Here is a 20,936-nt window from a genome sequence, read left to right on the forward strand (position 1 = left end):
GGATAGTGATGGAGGCGGGAGGGGGGAGGGATGGAGAAAACGGAATGAATTTGGGAACTATTCGGGGTGGGGGTGGTGAGTAGACCAACAGGGTACAGGGAGTGAGAAAGAGGAATCTGAGGCTACTCCCTGATTTCTAGGTTGAGTATTGCGTGAATGGTGGTGCTAGTCGGGTCAGAAATACCAAGAGGGATTTCTGGAGCTGGGAGGCAGGGGAAGTATACGGGCTGCGAGGGACAAATAAGAACATTTTTCAGAACTACTTTGCGTGACAGTCTAATTCCTGGGGTTATGCAGTTTGTGTGTGTCGCCAAAGACCTTAAGAACAAAGTGTTAATCACTCAGTCATGTCCAACTCTGTGTGACCCTATGGACTGTAGCCTGCCAGGCTCCTCTGTCCATGGAATCCTACAGGCAAGAATACTGGAGTGGGTTGCCGTTTCCTTCTCCAAGGCATCTTCCTGACCCAGGGATCGAACCCGAGTCTTCTGCATTGCAGGCAGATTCTTTACCATCTGAGTCACCAGGGAATCCCCCAAAGCGACTGTCACTCAATTATGTCCAACTCTTTGTGACCCCATGGACTGCCTGCCAGTCTCCTCTGTCCATGGAATTCTCCAGGCAAGAATACTGGAGTGGGTACCATTCCTTTCTCCAGGGGATCTTCCCAACCGAGGGATCGAACTCAGGTCTGCACAGCAAGCAAATTCTTTGCTGTCTGAGCCACCAGAGACGTCTCAGACTCCATGGAGCCTAGAGGTTAGTGTGGGACACCTGGTGTTCATAAGGTTTCCGTGCTATACAGGTGAGCAACTACCTGTTGGAATTTCCAGATGGGTCAGCATTGGTTCTGTAAAATCAGAACCAGTCTCCAAAAAAGGAATCTGAGGATTCCAAAAGCCTGCGGGAGGCCTGGGAGAATATGATCTTGTCCCTAAATGCCACGTTGCTTCTCATTCATCTCCAAGTTGTCTGGGGAAGTTGCTCTGCTGGAGAAAGGTAGGGCCTGCCTCGAAGTAGTATCAGCCAAGTGAGCTGACTCTTTGGGGGCCTAGGTTTCCTGCTGAGGGGTGGGGGCAGAAGCTGAGACGGCCAAGACCATCTATTCTGTCTTTTGTCCTGTGGTCCTATTCTCTGTGGAGAAGGCAATGGCAACCCGCTCCAGTACTCTTGCCTGGAAAATCCCATGGATGGAGGAGCCTGGTAGGCTACAGTCAGTCCATGGGGTCTGGAAGAGTCGGACAAGACTTCACTTTCACTTTCATGCATTGGAGAAGGAAATGGCCACCCACTCCAGTATTCTTGCTTGGAGAATCCCAGGGGCAGAGGAGCCTGGTGGGCTGCAGTCTATGGGGTCGCACAGAGTCGGACACGACTGAAGCGACTTAGCAGCAGCAGCAGCAGCAGCAGCCTCTTCTCTGAGAAGCACTCCAACCCGGGTTTGAAGTACCTCCTTTTTCTTGGCAGGGCTATTCCTCGGCTATTCCTGCAGATGGCGATAAAGTGACACGATGGGAACGGAGGGGCGGGGGCCCGCGGGAGGAGAAACGGTCCTTACTCGCCCCCTTCTCAAGGTCTTCTCCAGCCTGGTAGCTGGAGGAGGTGGCGTTCACAAAGGCATTCCATTTTTTCCCTGCTTCCTGCTGGTGCACAAAACGCCCTTGTTTATGGAGCGAGGACTCCCTTAGAGCAGGAAAGGGTGCTGCGTTTGGGGAGGAGGGAGAGGCCATGTCCAGCCAAGGCCGGAGGACTCAAGCCCTTCCCGCCTCCTCCGTCCCTCGTCCGGCAGCAGGAGCTGCCGGAATCTTGCTTCCGAGGCTTTCAGAGCTCAGACCTCATCTCCGGGAAGTCTTCCCGGATTGCACACCTTCCCCCACCCAGGCGTGCCGTGCGCCCCTGTTCGTTTCTCCAAGCCCTGTTTCTACTCCCTCGGCTGGTGGAATGAGGCTCCGAACTCTTTTTGAAGCCCAGGCTGGAGGAGTGGGGAAAGGTGTGGGCCTGAACGTGGGCTGGGTGTCTGGCCTTCACCTGCGGAGCCGCATGGTGCTGCGGTAACGCTGCCTGTTGAGGCATTACGGTGCTTTTCCTACGGTGAGTCCATCTCATCCTTTTAAGGCTTCTGCGGAGTTAATTCCCCTTTCAGAGCTGAGGACACGCCTGAGGGGAGGGGGTAATTTCCTGATGCTCCAGTGGCTTGGACCCTGCTTCCACTGCAGGGGGCCAGGTTGGATCCCTGATCTGGGAACTAAGATTCCGAAAGCCATGTGGAAGGCATGGGTGGGTGGGGGGAACAGGATTAAGAGACATGCCTGAGGGGAGGGGGCGTGGGCAGGTAGGACCTGTGCCTGGGACAAGGGACACATTGCCCTGTGACCTGCCAGCCCTGTTCATCATCTGAATACCAGCTTTGACCTCTCCACTCCTGGCCTCCCGTAGAGGTCAGGCCAGTCTGATTCCGACACCCCTGCTCTCCCAACGCTGCTTGGCTTCCTCAGGACCTCCCCGCTTCTGGGGCCCACTGCCTTCGCCACAGGGCAGGGCATTTAACCTAAAGGGCGCTCAAGCCTAAGTGGTGGGTGGTGCTCAGGGAGGGACCTTCTCAGGGTCTTGAGCTGACAACCCAGGAAGCTGTGCTGTGGGAGAGGAGGAGGGGCTTTTGTGTCCTGTGGTCATTCCCTACAGTGCTGTGTGCCTGCTAGCCTCCGGCCAGCCTGTCCTGTCACCTCTGGAGTGGAATTCCCTGCCCATAGTATTGGAAGATTCCTTTTCAAAGGGTTCTTGGAGTCCTGCCAGCTGTATATTGGGTGAATCTTCACTCTTTCTGGGCTTCCCTGGTGGCTCAGAGGTTAAAACATCTGCCGGCAATGCAGGAGACCTGGGTTCAATCCCTGGGTCAGGAAGATTCCCGGGAGAAGGAAATGGCAACCCACTCCAGTATTCTTGCCTGGAGAATCCCATGGACAGAGGAGCCTGGTGGGCTACAGTCCATGGGGTCGCAAAGAGTCAGGCACGACTGAGCGATGGGACTTCGAAGGGACTTCACTCTCTCTCTCTGTAAGGGATTAGCCCCACCTAGGACTTCATTTATCTTGTTCAATCACTAAGTCGTGTCTGGCTCTTTGTGACCCCATGGACCGCAGCTTGCCAGGCTTCCCTGTCCTTCACCATCTCTGGAAGTTTGCTCGAATCCATGTCCATTGAGTCAATGATGCCATCCAACCATCTCATCCTCTGTCGCCTCCTTCTCCTGCCCTCAATCTTTCCCAGCATCAGGGTCTTTTCCAAAGAGTTAGCTCTTTGTATTAGGTGGCCAGAGTATTGGAGCTTCAACATCAGCATGCGTCCTTCCAATGAATATTCAGGTTTGATTTCCTTTAGGATTGACTGGTTTGATTTCTTTGCTGTCCAAGGGACTCTCAAGAGTCGTCTCCAGCACCACAGTTTGAAAGCATCAATTCTTTGGCACTCAGCTTTTTTTATGGTCCAACTTTCACATCTGTACATGACTTATTCCTCTAGGTCAGAATTTCTCAGACTTTAACCTGTGTCATAATCACCTGAGCAGCTTATTGAGACATGGCTGGGCTCTACCCCTAGAGTTTCTGATTCAGTAAATCTGGGGTGACTCCAAGAGGTTATATGTCTAACAAGTTCCTGGGTGATACTGATGCTACTGGTCAGGACCACTGTGCACTGAAGGGTTAACTCAGCTTTCAATCCAGTGTCTGGGCTGTCCAAATCTCGCACACTCCAAAGAAAGGTTTGCCTGGCTCCTGGGAGATAGCCCCTAAACCCTTGGAATATCCTGTTTGATAAGAGTATTTTTGCTCATTTGGGAGCCAGGGGCCTCTTGGGATAGCCTCTGAAGGGGCTGGAGACTAAGTAACTAAGGTCAGCCATGTGGGTGGTCAGTAGCCTCCATGAAACACCAGACACCAAGACTTGGCTGAACTTCCTGGTTGGCAGTGCTTCATGCAGCTGGAAACTGTGTTTCTGGGGTGGCAACTCATTGTTGCCGGGAGAATTAAGTGCTGTCCCCGTGACTCCACTGGGAGAGGTCAGTGGAAGCTGGCAGCTGGTCTCTCCTGGACTCTGCCTGTGCACTTTTATTCTTTGCTGACTTTGCATCCTTCCACAATAATAATTATAACCACGAAGATAACAGCTTTGCCGAGTTCTGTGTCCTAGTGAATGACTGAACTGAACGGTGGTTTTGAGGACACCGGTGACAACCAGAGAGCCACTGCTCTAAGCTGTGGGATTAACCTCGCTAGGGTTTAGGCTTTGGGGGCCCCCTCACCAGTGAAGTGCCTGAGGGGCATCTTCGTGGAATGCTTTGGGAGGCTGTGAACTGCCTGGAAGCCTGGGTGTTGCTTTGGGGGTAACCCTGAAAAGTCTTTGTGGGTCTCTGGGCCCCAGTCTTCCCATCTGTAAATGGGGTTTTGGAGCATTTCTTTTCTCCCTGGGGTGGGAGGTGATGAGTTCCCCTTATGGCAAAGCTGCTGAAGAATATGCTGGGCTGTGGGCAGGGGCAATTTATTTCATGGCTTTCCTACTTCCAGTAGCCAGCTCTGCCCACTACAGCCTTACTCACCTGAGCCGGACGCTGGGTGCTGGGTTCACAAGTTTCAGTAGATCCAGCCACTCGGTGCTGATCCTCCTGAGACCACCCTCAGGGCAGTGACCCACTTCTCATGGTCCTTGGACCCTACCTGTCCCATCCTGCCTTGGCTTACGACCAGGTCCTTAAGGGAATTCCTTGGCAGTCCAGTGGTTCGGACTCCGGGCTTCCACTGCAGGGGGCACAGGTTCGATCCCTAGTAGGGTAACTAAGATCCTGCAAGCTGCACGGTGTGGCTGGCCGGCGGGGGTGTGGGGGAGGGAACAAAAAGAGCTAACTAACCCAGGGAAGAAGGCCCCTTAGTGGCCGCTGGTTATGTGGCTTTATTCACAGACTCAGCGCTTGCTGAGGTTGGCAGGAAAGAACATTTGGGACCAGGCTGGGCCTGGAGATGAGGGTGGCTGGGAGGCCATGCATGGATTGGATGGGCAAGCTCACAGGAGGGAACCTGTGCTGGGCCAGGCCTGTGGAGGGTGGGGGGTGGAGGCAGGCAGCATGCGGGAGGCCTGGCTAGATCTGAGGGAGCAGATCTACCCAGGTGGTGTCTGTGAGCCAGGGAGGGAGGGTTTGAGGGCTTCTCCAGGGCAGGGGCTGGACAGCAGGCACCTCTGCCCCTCACTCCCAGGGAAATGACTTAGTGGGACAGTCAGGATGCTTGGTGCTCCCTCCTCCTGCTGCCTCGGGGCTTGACGTGCGACTGGCCACACCGGTCCCCTCTGGTGTCATTGTCCCGCTGATGCTTGGACATTTGCCTTGGGGGTGACCCACACAAGGACACCTTGGAGAGTGTTCGAGGGCCCAGCGGAGTGCACTGCGCCTGGGGAGGGAGGGGACGCCTGGGAGGCAGGGATACTCCCTTGAGCCAAGCTTTTCTGTCAGTAGTTGGTGTCAGTTCCCTGCTGGCAGGGGGTGCCATCCCCCACTCGATCCAGGCCAGCTCCGGGGGCCAAGGAGGACCGCTTGGTTAAACCTCCTTTCTCTTGGCCCGCTCTCCTGGCTCTGCATGGACTTCCTGCCTGAACACAAACAAGGAATCCAAAGCCCGGATACCCCCTCCCAGGCTTTCTTCCTGGTGAAGAGCCTAGTCCCACCCAGAAGGAACACAAGAACCAGTTACCCGAGTTCCCCAGTTTGGAAAGTTGGTGGGGTTTCCCACCAACTGGTTGTGCAGGAAGGTGACCTAGGGGCCCTGGAAGCCTGGGCAGGGCCCCCTCCCCGAGCAGGGCCCTGGGTATGAGGTCACTGCCCCTGCCCGCTTTCTATGGGGGCCCACCGGGGTGGAGGGATGCAGGCGGGAGGGCCATCAGCACTGGCGGGAGGGGGTGCGGTGCACAGAGCCAGGGCGCTTGGGGATCTTGCGCCAGCGACGCTTGTCCCAGCGGCAGAGCAGAAGCAGGCGGAAGGTGTCCCGGAAGGCTTTGTTGCAGAGCGCGTAGCACATGGGGTTGATGGTGCTGTTGACATAGCACAGCCAGTAGCCCAGCTCCCACAGGGTCTCGGGGACACAGTCCTTGCAGAAGGTGGACACCAGCACCATGATGTTGTACGGCGTCCAGGTGAGGATGAAGGCCAGCAGGATGGCGCTCAGGGTCCGAGCCGCCTTCTTCTCCTTGACCAGCGAGAAGGTCTTCCGCTTGGCCAGCTGCTCCTTCCCACGGGGCTTCTGGCCCTTGCCCGCCCGCTCGCGCCCCTTCCGGGTCGGCCTCTTGACCGTATTTGGGGAGCTCCGGGGTGGCTGCTTGGCAGGGGCCTGTGCCTCGGGGTCCACCATGGGCATCTTGATCACCACCTCGGAGCCAGGCTCCTCACCCTCCGAGGAGGTGAGGGACTCCATGGAGCCTTCATCCTCCTCCTCTTCCTCCTTCCAGCTGTAGGCCTGGAGCAGCCGGGGGGTCCGGCAGCAGCGGCAGCAGCGCCCTGGAGGGGTCTCTGGGGAGCCTTCGGCCCCCGGCTGGGACCGCTCTGAGCTGCTGCTGCTGCCGCCCCCCTTCCCTGGCGTCTCCGAGCCCTGCAGGGCCGCCAGCTCCCGGGCCCGGTTCTCTGTCTCCCGGTAGATGCGCCAGTAGAGGGTGCACATGACCGTGACGGGGAGGTAGAAGGCAGCCATGGCCGTGCCAAAGGTGATGATGGGCTGCGAGAGGAACTGGATGTAGCACTGCCCGGCCAGCACCGTCCGCTCCCCTACCAGGTACTGCCAGAAGAGGATGGCCGGGGCCCAGAGCACGAACGAGACCAGCCAAGCCAGGCCGATCATCAGGGCTGCCCGGCGGGGTGTGCGCTTGGCGCGGTAGCTCAGGGGCCGGGTCACCGAGAAGTAGCGGTCGAAGCTGATGAGCAGCAGGTTCATGACCGAGGCGTTGCTGGCCACATAGTCCAGGGCCAGCCAGAGGTCGCAGGCCAGCGTGCCCAGAGCCCAGTGGCCCATGAGCAGATACGTGGTATAGAGGTTCATGGAGAAGGTACCGATGATGAGGTCAGCACAGGCCAGGCTCAGCAGGAAGTAGTTGTTGACCGTCTTGAGCTCCGTGTTGACCTTGAAAGAGATGAGCACCAGCAGGTTGCCCGTCACCGTGGCCAGTGACAGGAGGCCCGTGGTGATCCCGATGAAGGCCACTTGCCAGGGACCCTTTCCCGGTGCCAGGACAGTGATGTTGGGGCTGACGGCAGGTGGCGCTGAGGTATTCATGGTGGCTGGGTGGAGTGGGGGAGGCAGCCCCTTCCTCTAATCACAGGATGGGGCTTCCTCAGGGGCTGGTCATCACCTGAAAAGAGAGGACATGCGCTTGCGTTGGATTGCAGGATGCCTCCCAGAGCTCGGAGTAGAAGGTTTTGGGAGCACAGCCTGTGCCCTCTCAGAGCGGTAGCCAGACAGTCACACCGTCCTCACTGGCGCCCACGCCTGGCCACTTAGAATGCACTTTCCCAGCCTGAGGGGGAGGGGATGGCTTTGGCATCCAGAGATCTGAGTCCCCATTCCAGCTCCACCATTCAGACTCCGAGCCTCAGTTTTCTCATGGGGAAATTGCTGCTAATGCTTGTCTAGCTTAACTCATGCGGCAGGAGTGGGGAGACTGGCTTTGTACATGGGACTGCCACATTTTCAAAGCATTTCAGTCAATTTTATTAAAGCTTTCATTTTCTGAGTAGTTACTACATGCCAGACACAGGGCTAAGCGCTTAATTGAATTACCTAATTTAATTGTTGAACATTCCAGACTTCCCTGGTGGTCCAGTGGTTAAGAATCCACCTGCCAATGCAAGGGACATGGTTTCGATCCCTGGGGGGAGGGGTCACAAAGCGCACCACAACTAGGGAAGCCTGTGCAGCTGCAGTGAAGACCCAGCACAGCCAATTGTATATACATGTCGAGCATTTGTAGGAGGAAGGTCTCTTATGACCCCCATTTCACCAAGGCAACCGTGGCTCCGGCCGGGCCACGGCAACACAGGCGGTGTGTGATCAGAACCCACTTCCCTCGCTCACTCTCAGAGCACGTGAAGATCCAGCGGGATTCCTCCGTGAAATAGGGAGTCATGGGAATGCGGAGGCAGGGGTCTCCAGAGAAGAGAGAGGGAAAGAGATACAAGCAAAGGGGCATGGCGTATGCGTACATGCGCAGTTTGGGGCTGGAGCAAACCCTTATGAAGGCATCAGGGGAAGTTGAGCCAGGCCCAGATGCTCGCCTGGTGATGGAAAATCTGGAGTAAAAGCAAGCAGTACGGGCGAGGGCCGCAGCTCCCAGATAAGCGGGAGTTTGGTGACAGATGTAGTGTGTGAGGCCACAGCTGAGTGGAGGGCAGCAAGGGGAACAGGAAGATCCCCCAGACTTTGCCTGAAGCTGGAGTCCAGCCCGGGCACTAAGGGTGGGTAGAGAGGAAAGCCATGACTCTTAGCGACCACTGGCCGGGCAGAGGCCCAGCCGCTCAGCCCCCGCCTTGCTTGGATGTTCTTGTTCAGGGCTTCAGGCATCCTTCTGTTGGTTGAAGAGACTGGGTCTCCTCCTACCTTCAGGGCTGGTATCGTTGGAAAAATTCCAAGGGACAGACGTTGGGCAGGGACCCAGCAAGCCCTGGTGTTGCTGGGGACCTGGTCTGTGGCGAGGAGACTAGAGTCTGTGAGAGGTCACTGGTGAGGGATGCCTTGGTGCTGCGTGGCTAGGGGTGTCTGTATGACAGCAACTCTCAGGATGGGGAATTCAGAGTGTGGCAGAGCAAGAAAGGCTGTGGCTGTCAGTGCTCTTGGGTCTGGGACAATTTGCACGTGAGGGGGCACCAGGGGAGGTCCTGGCTGAAGAACCAGGGCTCTGGAGTCAGACTGTCTGCATCTGAATCCAGGCCATACCATGTACTGGGTGTGTGGTCTCCTCTGGCGACGCCACTGCTATGTGCCTGGGTTTCCTTAGCTGAAAAATGGTAATAATGCCTGTCCCGAGCTAACGCTTGAGGAATTATTGCCTGGCTTAAAGAGTCAATAGATGTCAAACGCTTAGAACAGCTGTGGTCCGTGGTTCCCATGAGCACAGCAACGGTAGCAACAAGGGCTCCCTCCTGCCCAGAAGTGTCTGCTTCTTTGATGAAAATTTCTAATACTGTGGGGAATTCACTGGTGGTTCAGTGGTTGGGGATCTGCAGGGGGCATAGGTTCAAATCTGATCCCTGGTTGGGGAATTAAGATCCAGCATGCCTCCCCCCAAAAGTCTGTGATAACAGCAACTAACAATTACAATGATCACTGCTATTAGTTAGCACCCCTGAGGGCCAGTCACTGCTCAGAGTACCTCTGTATCCTTTTTCACTTAACCTTAACAGGGAGTCTATGACCTAGGGATTGTTTTTCTTTCCATTTAATAGATGAAGAAACTGAGGCTGAGAAAAACACAAGAATTTGTACAAGATCACACAGCTAAAGTAGGAACCAGGATTTGAGCCCAGGCAGTAAGTTCCAACGAAACTTTATTTATAAAACTGATGGTCAGGTGGTCCAGTGGCTAAGCTCCATGCTCCCAACGCAGGGGTCTTGGGTTTGACCCCTGGTCAGGGAACTAGATTCCACCTGCCACAGCTAAGACCCTGTAGCTAAATATACTACACTACACTTATTTAGTGTAGCTAAATAAATAAATAAATAAAGTAAATATAGAAAACCCCTGGTTGTTGGCTTAGGAGCCATAGTTTGCCACTTTGAACTAAAAATATCACACTAAAATATGGTTTATCTTGCTTACTGAGCTCTGTTGCAACCTCGTCCCTTAATGGAAGTCAGGCAGGAGGGTGGGATCAGACTGTAGGTGCTTGGGCTTTTCCCTGTGAGGTCACTGGTGGAAATTACCCTTGACAGGTAACCCTGAACAACTGTGATCCCTTTGACCGTCTAGACTCACTGTTGTTTCTGCCCGTTGTAGAAATGGAGCAACTGAGGCCCAGAGAAAAAAGAAAAAGGTATTGTGTAGTCTAAAGTCTCCTGGCTCCTAGACTGGGTGCTGGCGTCCGCATCCCAAGCCTGGGTGCCTCGGGGGCAGTTCTGTAGCCTCCAGCGGCTCCCTGGGACAAGACCTGCAAAGACTGACTAGAAGAGGGGCGTACAGGCCTGCACCCTCCGCAACTGCAGGGGTGTGACCAAGTGCTCTGCCATTGTACTTGGTCCTCACACCGCGGGTTAGGACTAGGTGGGATGAGTGAGGCACTTGCTTTGCATGCAGAATTTAAGTAGATGCCCCAAACTCAGTCATCAAGCAAGTAACATTTCAACGTGACATTTAAAGAATAGAAATCCATGCAAAACATCCATCACGCACACAATTTTAAACTGAGACAGGATCCAACCGTGCATCCGCACGAACACCTCATCACCCATGCCTCGCCCTAATCCTGCTGGCCCTGGTTCTGACCAAACTTGATTTACAAAAACAGGCCGCCTGTGGGCTATAATTTGCTGTTTGATTTTCAAAAATATTACATTACAATATTATTTGTCTTGACTAGTGAGGTATTTTTGTACCCACTCCTTAAATTTTGCTCCAAGGTGAGCACCTCACTCGCCTCACCCTAATTCCTGCATTGCTGATCACAGCCCTGGGTTTGAATCTCCACGCTGTCCCTTCCTAGCTGTGTGATCATCAGCAATGACTTAACCTTTCCTTCCCTGTAGCCCTGCCTCCCTCAACTGTTGGGGATACATGCATGTTCAGTCGAGTCCAACTCTTTGTGACCCCATGGACTGTAGCCAGGCTCCTCTGTCCATGGAATTTTCCAGGCAAGAATACTGGAGTGGCTTGCCATTTCTTCCTCCCGGGGATCTTCCTGGCCTAGGCATGGAACCCGCGTTTCTTGGGTCTCCGGCACTGGCAGGCAGATTCTCTACCACTGCGCCACCTGGGAAGCCTGCTGATAAGAATGTGCTGTGCTCTGCTCAGTCGCTTCAGTTGTGTCCAATAAGAATAATAGTATCCAAAGTGCTTGGCACTGAAATGACACTCAGTCAATAGCCTCTGCTATTATTCCTGACTCCTCATTCTGATCCACTGACTCTCATCTGACTGTCCCCTGCCCTTTCCTCTCCAGATCCTGGCAGAGCCCATCTCTGGTCCCCAGACTGCTCATTTGTCCAGTGGAGAAGTGGGACCAGCCTGACATCCAGGGAGACTTTACAGGATCCTAAAACCAAGATTCCAAAATGGCTTGAAAGCATAGGAGAGAAACAGCTAAGAACATCCTCACCTATAAAATGGACCAAGTCCTGGAGGGGAGGCTGCAGGGGCTGAAGGCTAACTTAGCTTCTCTCAGCCCTGGACCTGCAGGCTTCAAGGCCACGTTCTTTCCACTTAGCCGACCCTCTGTGTCCCACCTATGAGATGTGAGGGCTTCCCTTCAGGGATAGCTGGGGGGAAAGAGAAGGGCAGAGGTTCTGGGGAACTGGACCCTGATTCTTGCCACCGGCTGGACCTTCTGAGCCCTTGGGATGTGGCCCAGGAAGAGAGCCATCTGTGACTTTATCTTTCCTCCACAATCAGAAGCGGGGGTCCTCCCCCAAACCCATCTTGGACTGTAATTTGCTCCAGAGAAGGTTCCTGGAGGCCTGCTCTGGTCCCTGCTGTATGACCTTGGGCAGGTCTCCTTAACTCCTTACTGGGGGCAATCTCCAACAAGGCAAAGCCTCTTCAAGGCTACTGGTGGGTCAGCAGGATGAAGGCTGAGAAAGAATGTGGCTTCCAGTGACTGTGGGTGGCTTCCCTGTGGGGAATTCCCTTGGGCTGAAAGTCTGGGCGCCAGGGTTCAGCAGCAGCTCCAGAATTTCTACAGGGGAGGGACTTGGGGTTAGCCCTCTGGTTGAAAGGGGTGTGTGTGTGGTGAAGCTGTACTGCATAGCATATTCTGTGAAAACATCCATGGGAGTGGGGTGGTTGGTTAGTGGGGATCGCAGGGGCTGGGGGGAAGACTCCGCAAGGAAGTCGTTGCATTGTCTTTGCTTTAAGCCCCATCTCTGCTCTTATCTTGCTGGGTGACCTTGGGTAAGTTCTAGTCCTGACCTGGTAACTTTCTGTAGGATGAGTGTTTGTGTGTGAGAGTGTGTGCATTGCTGAGTGAGAATAAGAAACTGGAGTGGGGGTGGGACTCCTCTGGTGATCCAGCGGTTGAGGCTCTGCACTTCCAAGGCAGGGGCACAGGTTTGATCCTGGTCGGGGAACTAAGATCCCACATGCCTCACAGCACAGCCAAAAATTAAAAAAAAAGAGAAATGATGAGGGTCTTTATGGGGATGGGTTGGGACATCTTTTGAGGGTGTCTGGGGTAGAGGAAGGTAGAAAGGAAACAGGAGGCACTTTTCTGCCCAGAACTGTGGCTTCCTGATAAAGGTCTTTGGGAGCTTTTAATAATATTAATATTATCATAGCAACTAATATTTACAGGCTGCTTACTATAAGCAGACATGGCTCTAAGCATTACATAACATGATTTAATTGATCTGTTACAAATTCTTGGGAAATAGGTTCTATTATCTTCAATTGGCAAGAGGACCAATGAGGCTTTAACCTGATAGCTCGTCACTGATGCAATCAGGATTTGGACTTAGGTGGTCTGCCTGCAGCCTGGTGTGCTGCAGTTCACGGAGTCACAAAGAGTTGGGTGTGACCTAGTGACTGAACAACAGTCTGCCTCCAGGGCTAACCTCTTGGGTGCCTGCTCCAAATGCTGTGGGCATGGGGGGCTAATGGCCTCCTTGCCTACTTTGACTAGATTGGCCAAACCCTGGGTTGAATCAGTCAACAGGGGTGAATCAGTCCTTCCCTGAGAATCTTGTCTGCCTGTGTGTGTGCGCGTGTATGTGACAGTGTGTGTGTCATCTATCTGGATGACGTACGATCACAGTGCTACGGGAAGGTGGTGGTCTAGCCGTAGCTCTCTGCTTGGCACACAGCAGTTGCTCAGTAAACATCTGTGAAATAAATCCATGGATGTACATGGAGATCTCCTAATTGACTTTAGGACTTTGAGCATGAGGCTGAGCCTGCAGCAACAGAGGGTGGGTAGAGTGATGGGAGTCTGAACTGGCTCCTGAGGACGGTCCCTCCGCTCTGTCCAGTTCCTGTATCCCTTCACCTGCCAGGTCCCTGCCCCCTCCGTGAGACCTTGCCTGGCTTGAAAGGACTGGAGAAAAATCCCAGGAGCATCCTCAACTGTCAAATGGACCAGGGAAGCCCTGCCCCACCTGCTTCAGGGAGGCCAGGACAGGACCGGGCTGGGACTGTGCCTGCCAGTGTTGGGGAGGAAAATGTCAGCCTGGGCTCAAAGAGTTAAGGGATGAGGTCAGAGCCTTGAGCAGGGCAGGCTAGCCAGCGCCCTGGACCAATCCCCAGGGGCCGGGGATCTGGCTGGTGAGAGGAAGGGGGAGGGGAGAGATTGATGGAGAGAGAGATGCCTGAACACTGGGGCTTCCTGAATCTTACCACTGGTCAAGGAGTGCAGAAGGGAAGGCAGAGAATGAGGGGTGCTGGGGGAGAGATGCAGGGGGAGGAGTGAAGCCATCTTGTGATTCTGGAAGTCGGCAGAACCCTGGCCGGAGAGAACGGGCCATACAGGGGAGAACGAGGTATGAGGTGGGGGCCATGGGGCTGGGTACCTGGGACCTCACACGTGCAGGGAAGGTGGCCCTTTGGCCAGGCCTCCTGACCTGTCTGTCCCTTCTGTGGGGGCCTTAACCCCAAACCAGCCTGTCAGAGATAGCTCTCCCCACCCCGGGGTTAATTTTTGTTTGAAGGTAGCTCTTGACCCATTAAAGGTTTACAAAGCTTCCACCTCTGATGTCTGGCTTTGGAAAGGAGGGAGTAAACTGATACACTTTATCACCTTTCCAGGCTCAACAGTCACTCTGGGGGAGTGCTGACTACCCCTGGGAAGGGCAGGAGCCATCAGTTAACTGCTCATAAATGCACCGCTGAGCCGGAAGTGGAGCGTCAGCCTTAGAACCAGTGCCAAATACTCTCACTGTTGATGGACCTTAACCAGTTGCCCAACTTTAGCCGGATCATGTTCAGAGCCTGGCAGTTAGCAGGCTGGGCCCCAGAGCCCACTCTGCCAGGTGGCAGCAGACGTACCTGGCCCTCATCCTCCTCTCCGCGTGCCCTCTGCTCTCACTCCTTGTGCTCCCCTCCCCATTTCCTTTCTTCTCTCTCCCTCCCTCCCCCATCTTTCTAGGCATCACCATGGCATCACAGCAGAACAGAAACCCAGCGAGATGTTCACCCACCTCTCCCGCCCGCCCAGGAGCCCCAGCTCACGGAGCTCGCTGCTTTCCCCACCCCGTCATCCTGCTCAGGGAGGTGGGAGTTCAAGGCTGTACTGAGGGTGAGGAGAACAGCCCTAGCCAGACCCCTAAATATTCCTTCTGTGACCATGAGCATGTCCCTGCCCCTTCCTCAGCCTCAGTCTCTCCATCTGTACAATGGGGAGGTTCCTTTCTAGTCCGACATGACTTCTGCCTACCCTCTTCTTGACCCTCTGGACTCCTCTGTGCACTTGGGGATCCAGTTCTCAGCCTTCCGGGACCCAGCCGAGGAGCCCAGAGTCACATCTTCTGCAGCCCCATTTCATCATTTCCTCCCCTGCCTTCCATATCGCAGTGGTGATCACAGCTTGCCTAGTGGCTGAGGTCAGGGGGCAGAGAACTAACTCTCATCTGACAGCTCAGTGAGCAGCTGATTACCCAGGGGCAGGAGACTGTCCAGCTGCAGGAGACAGTCTGACTCCTTCCGGCCATTTGGGCAGGAGGCCCTGGGTCAGCCTGGGCAGTGCTGCAGGTATGTTTTCTGGGAAGCAGTGACTCTCCACTGGCACTGATAGCCCCCCAAGCAGCACCTGTCAGAGTGACCCGATGAAAGCTGCCCACCCCCTCCCCAGCTGCCAGCTCAGAAGCTGGCACTCTGCAAGAATCAGAGTGCCTGGCCTTCAGCCCATCCCCACGTTGCAAAGTCTGGGGGTCCTGGGGTGGGTAACTGGCATGGGTGCCCATTCGTATCTATGCATTACCTGGGTATACGGCTGTGATCTGCCCTGAGGGAGCCCAAGGTACTATGGACATAGGGAGGGCCCTCTGGGCTCCTGCACACATCGGGACCACGTTCCCTGGCCGGCGTGGCTGTCCATGCGCCCGTGTCCCCCAGGAGCCCTGGAGCTCTTGGCCTGGTCTCCTGCTGGCGTCTGGCCCGGCACCCACCTTGGCATCCCGCTTGTCCATCTGGCCAGCAGCCTGGTTCAGTCCATCGTGGAGGGGCTGAAGGTGGATGGGGATGGTGGGAGTCAGGGTTCCCTGAGGGAGGAGAGGAGGAGGTTCTGAGACTGGCACCCCAGTCGGGGGGGGGGGCGGTGGTCAACCTCCCAAAAGATTCTGGTGGCAAGGGCTACCTCTTGGCCCCCTGCCCTTCCTCCACTGTCCTGGGGCTTGGAGGCTCTGCCTGCTGCATGGCAAGCTGACTCCTTCTGGGCTCCTGGTCCAGAGTTCTAGGGGCTCCCCAGCCTCTTTTCCAGCTGAACCCCAGGAAAACATTAGATGTATCCATCAGAAGCCAGGAGATGGGGTACTTGGAGCCGCGTTGCAGAGCCTTGGCCTCTGGACCCCTCCCTGGCCCCCTCCTCTCTCTGGGGTCCCTCCTCATTTCCTCTAGTCCTGGTCCCTGCCTTGCTCGAGGACCCTGCTTCTACTGCCCCCACCTCAGTGGAGCCCCTCCCAAGCCCTCTCAAACATACTCACCATGGGGCTGGAGAGGGGTCTGAAGGGTCCTCAGCCCCGCTGTCTCTCCGGGGGGCCGGCGGCGTCTCCAGGGACCCAAACACCTGGCTCCCAGGGGGAGCTGCGCCCTGTGCTGGCAGCCGGAGAGGCACAGCCGGTGATTGGCATGTCCCACCCCCTGGCACGCCAGCCTGGGGGGAGGGAGGAAGAGAAAGAGGGAGGGAGGAAAGAGAGGAAAGGAAGGGAGGGGGAGCTAGAGGGAAGCCTCGGGCAGCGTCCGGGTTACAGTGGGCCCTGGAGCGTGGCCTCCTTCTCCACTAGGGCACCCAATTCCAGCCCCTACAGGTAGGGTGCAGGACAGGAGGGAGATGAGCCCAGGAAGGCTGAAAGTCCAGAATGGGAGAGAAGGCGGATACAGGGAGACAAACACCCACACCCAAAGCACACAGGCTCGGCTGCACACACACCACACACACACACACACACACACACACACACACGAGCTGGCACACGCACTCTCACAAAGGCACACTGTTGCCCCGGCTCCTTCCCCCACCCAGCCTTAGAGCCCCCAGCCCGCGTCTACCAGGCCCGGTCGGTGTTCACATGCCTGTTTCCCCAGCACACACGCCCGGCCCCCTTGCACGTGCCCACGCGCCCACCCACCCAGCCCCACACCCTGCTCTTTCTCCCTGCTGGGAAGGAGCTGGATTCCTTCTGTTTGGAAATGACACATTGGGCCTCACGTGAGAGGCTCCAACTTGGAACAGACCCAGAGGGCTGGCGCGCGCACCCCGGGCTGAGGGCTGAGCGCTGAGCGGACGCCGAGCCCACGTGCTTGTTTTCTGTCCCCGCTGCACAGCCGGGTGTGAGGGCACATGGGTGGATGGTTTGCGGGGATGAGTGTGTGTGGGGGGAACGTATGCCTGCTCCATGCGTTGCTGAGTGCCCTGCACATGCGTGTCCCTGAGTACGCATGTCACCGAGCAGCCGGTGGAAACGCAGGTGTCGCCCCATGGGTCTGAAGCCAGGACGTGTGTCTGTGTTCGGCGTGTGTCTGAGTGTTGCCCAACTGTGGAACTTGCTAATTCTGACAAGTGAGGCAGTCTCTACCTCTTTGCCTGTGCCACCCCCAGCTTCCACCTGGAAGACAGACAGACAGGCAGACAGACACCTCTCCTCCCAGCCTGTCAAACCCTGTCTCCCCTGACTCCCACTTGAGGCTCACAGGTGTGTGCCTGCCCTTCCTCCCCCCACCCTCCTAGAGCCCCACTGCTTGGTCAGCACTGCGTCCCCACCCCCACCCCCCAATGCCCTGCCCCCCAGGCTGGTTTGGATTTCTGCATTGAGTTTCCTCAGAGATAGAACCCCTGGGGACCTTTTGCCATAGAGACCTGGGTGGTGCCCAGCCCTCACCTGGTCCTAGAGACCTCCTGGGGTGCTGGCCGCAGAGCAGAGGTGGGGAGGCTACTGCTGGGTCCTTTGCTTCCCCGGGCTGTGCTGTAGCCCTGGGGTGGAAAGTGGGAAGGACCAGGATCATTTATTATTTGCAGGGTGTGGATGAGAAAACCAAAGAGCAGAGGTGGGTTTGAAATGTGCTTGGCAAGTGTGCACTCAGGTCCCTCAGCTCTGAGCCTAAACTCTGGAGGGGCTGGGGGGCGGCTGGGAACTTCCCCACCACTGGCCCCTTGCCCTTCCCGGCATCCAGCACCCTGCACCCCTCTCAATCCTGATGCCTGAAGGTATCCTGGGCTTCCTCAGGCTGGAGCCCCGGTTGCCAAAGGGGTCAGGTGGAGCGGAAACTCTGGTCCCTGGGGTGTGGCCAGCCACCATCGTGCCCCTGGTGGGTGGGCACACGTGGCAGGTACATGTGGGGGCATCTCTGCTTCTCAAAGCCAGCTGCGTCTAGAGCAAGCACCCAGGCCACCTCCTCTCTGAAGTCCAGGAGACCCTGCCGCTTGGAGAGGAATCTGAGCAACCCCCTCCCACTCCGGGGTCAGCCAGCTGGGCAGGGGAGGGTCAGAACTCGACCAGTCCCTGCCCGTGGGCGCAGATACCCGCTGCCCCCTGCTGGACTGCGCTCGATTTGCGGCGGTGGCTTGTGCGCGCGGTGGGGCTGCGTGTACTTGTGCGCGTACACGTGGCTGAGTGTGGGGGTGTCAGGCCTCCACGCTCAACATCCATTTCCGAGTCTGAATCAGGCTCTCTTCTTGCCCCCTCCCCCCAAGCTCCTTGGTCTCCCTTTTCTCTTCTCCCACCGCCTCTGCACACGTCCCTTTAGAAATAAAAACACTTATTTTGTAGGCGGGAGAGGAGGGTGACCAGCTTTCCCTTGCCTCCTCCTGGGTGCCCCTCTCTGTCCCAAGAGGTTTGTTTGCTCTTTAAGTCTGTGCAGCCGCGGAGGCCGGGGGGTGACGCCCCGCGCCCCTCGCCCCAGCCCACCCCCCACTGTATGTTCTCGGCCCCAGACTTGGCTGAGTCCCCTTACCAGATGGGGAAACTGAGGCAGAACGGGAGAAGGGAGGTAGGGCCGGGAGAAGCTCTCCCACCCGGCTCTCTCACCGCCCCCGCACCCGCGCCGGATTTAGCCGCAGGGAGGCTGGGAACATTGTCTTTATTTTAAGCCACAGAGTGCGGCACGAACGCGGCTGCTCGCGACAAAGGGCTCGGCGAGGCAGCGGCAGGAGGCGCACGTGGGGGTCCAGCCCCGCCCCCGCGCGACCCTCAGCCGCAGTCGGACGGCCGGGCTTGACCTCGGCCATTTCCCTTTTCTGGCCTTTGGGGCGGGATCCCTGTTCGCACGTGCTCCTGGCGGTTGCTATTTTGGTCGCCTGGCCGAGGATTCACTCACTCCTTTAGGCCACTGGGGGAACAGGGGGTCGCCCCGTAGGGCCGGGTTCCTCCCTCAGCCTCCTCTCCTGGAGGAAGAGAGAAGCTGCCTTGGGTGGGAACTAGCTCTCCCGCTTCCCAGTGGAGGCGCCCTGAGCAAGTTAGGGCCCCCTCTACGTCTGTTTTATCATCATTCAGGGAGGGCACTTAGAAATACTTCCCAGACAGTGCTGTTTGATCGCCAGTTGCAGGTTAAACTTGGCACTGGCGTTTGTTACAAGTGAAAGCCATTATCATTGTTATTTATAACTCGTATTGAGCACTTACTAAGTGTTCGGCGCTGTTAAGGGCTCTTAATTAACTAGTTTTGTTTCTCACTGAAACTCCCAGAGGGAGCTTCTGTTATTATTCCCATTTTACAGACGAGTAGAGGTATAAGCAGCTCGCGTGCCAGGGGGTTTCAGGTAGGGCGGTCAGCGTGCCGGGGCGGTCCGGGGACTGGGGTCGCGGAGGGACAGTGAAGGCTTCAGGGATGTCAGAAACCGGTGACAGCATTTGTAAAATTTCGAGGATCTTGGCTGAAAGCCGCGTGCTGGCGCGGGAAGGAAGTGGGGGCTGCGCTCCTGCTGTGCGCTCGCAGCCCCTCAGCTTAACCTTCACCCTCGGCTTGAATCCACTTTAGCAGCTCAAACCGAGATAAAGTTGCCGCTTATCAGTGCTGCTTCCTGTTCTGGGAGAAGGTGGCGGAATGGGCGATCCTCCTGGCCTCCACCAGACCTAGGGTTGGTCCTCAGCGCCCTCTGGAATGCACCTGGGTTGGTGATCTCACCGGTGTTGGGAAGGGGCCTCCATTCCCAGAGGGGAGGCAGCCGGTCGTCCTGGGGGTATCCTTCCTTGATATGTTCCCCCCACGCCGACCCCCACTGCTTTAGGCCCTCAGCCTCTTTACCCTCTCCCTCTCACCTTCCGGGCGGAGGGACTAATTCCCAGATTTAAAAGGAGAAACTAAAATCAGGGCGGGGCTGCAGATGGAGGAGGCCTAGAAAGGTGCCCCTCCCGATCCCCCGCAGTCCCTGCAGCCCGGGGGGCCGGAGGAAAGTGACTTCTACAAAGGCATCATCTTGGACAGGAAATAGGGCTTTTCCCAGTCTAGTTGTAAAGATAAGGCCTCTTAGGAACAATCTCCCCTTCACCTACTGGGCGCTTCACCTCCCCGGCATGGCTCTGTTCTGGGAGCCTCGGGGCAGGCGGAGGGCCCGCAAAAGCCCAGCGCCGCCGGCCCCGAAGCCTCGAAGTCAGCTTCCAAAGGAAGGATGGAGTCTCGCGACCCGGAGAGTGGCGCCTCGCGCGGCCTGAACCTGCAGGGGCGGGTGGGGCCGAGTTAACCGGGCGCCCGGGGTCTGGCGGTGATTGTTGGGAACCGAGGCAACGCATCCTGGACGGATCTCTGGATCCCGGTGGGACTGGGGCGCGGGGAGAAGCTGCGTCCCCTTGTTCCGCCTGTGAGGACCTCGGAGTCCAGGTCACTTGCTGCCGCCTAGGAGCTGGACGCACTGTGGCCGTTTGGCCGGGACGGAGGAAAGGCGCGCTTTCCGCCGCACGGTGGAGGCCCGTGCTTCTCGCGCAAATCTGTGGCCAAAAGCAGCTCGAAAAATCGGATTAACAGCAACGACTTTGCTACGCTTGGTCAGTGGACACCCGGCCCCATGTTTTCATGCCACACGGTATAAGGGCCCCGGCCCGGGCCCATAGCGACGTGAGGCTGCTGGAGAGGAGTCAGGTCGAGCTCTGGGCAGAAACTTAGCGAGGGATCCCGGCCCTCAGGCTTTGATGTACAAGGCTTTCCCCGAACTCTCTGTAGCTGAGTCCGAGCGCCCAGGGAGTGGCTGGGTGAGGCAGGACGGATTTCGGGGTTCCCTACTCCCGACCCAGCTAAGTTTGCTTCCTTTCCTGGTAACACCCTTCCCTCCGACTCCGACTCCCGAGAACACGTACTCTTGTCTTCGAATTTCCCACCGAGGCGGAGACCGAAGCTCGAAGCCCACGAAAGCGAGGAAAGGGACGGAGCCAGGCGAGTGGAGCCTAAGCCGGATCCCTCTCCCACCCACCTCTCGGCGAGACCCTCCCCTCGCACAGGCGCAGCAAGTCCATCGGTGGCAGCTGGCTGCCCTTCACACTCCGAGCCTCCGCCCGGGTCCTTGAACTCAGTACTCGCTGCCCCGGCCGCTCCAGTGGTACTCACCGCTCTCTGCAGCTCCCGCC

The 20,936-nt window shown here is 56.8% G+C and overlaps 1 protein-coding gene across 2 annotated transcripts; it reads right to left on the minus strand.

Moving 5' to 3' along the window:
• Positions 1–4,920: 4,920 nt before the first annotated feature.
• CHRM1 (cholinergic receptor muscarinic 1) lies at positions 4,921–16,554 on the minus strand. Of its 2 annotated transcripts, none has more exons than XM_069565139.1 (4): positions 16,432–16,554; positions 15,867–15,978; positions 15,333–15,425; positions 4,921–7,383 (listed from the first exon to the last, which is right to left on the minus strand). In XM_069565139.1, exon 4 carries the CDS (start codon positions 7,305–7,307, stop codon positions 5,925–5,927), a length of 1,383 nt encoding a protein of 460 aa, XP_069421240.1. In that variant the 5' UTR covers positions 7,308–7,383; positions 15,333–15,425; positions 15,867–15,978; positions 16,432–16,554; the 3' UTR covers positions 4,921–5,924. The 2 variants fall into 2 exon arrangements, with proteins under 2 accessions (XP_069421240.1, XP_069421241.1); XM_069565140.1 differs by having other exon boundaries at positions 15,867–15,973; positions 16,456–16,549.
• Positions 16,555–20,936: the final 4,382 nt, after the last annotated feature.

Source organism: Ovis canadensis, chromosome 21 (genome assembly GCF_042477335.2).
Source record: "Ovis canadensis isolate MfBH-ARS-UI-01 breed Bighorn chromosome 21, ARS-UI_OviCan_v2, whole genome shotgun sequence".
In the NCBI taxonomy this organism is placed as follows: domain Eukaryota; kingdom Metazoa; phylum Chordata; class Mammalia; order Artiodactyla; family Bovidae; genus Ovis; species Ovis canadensis.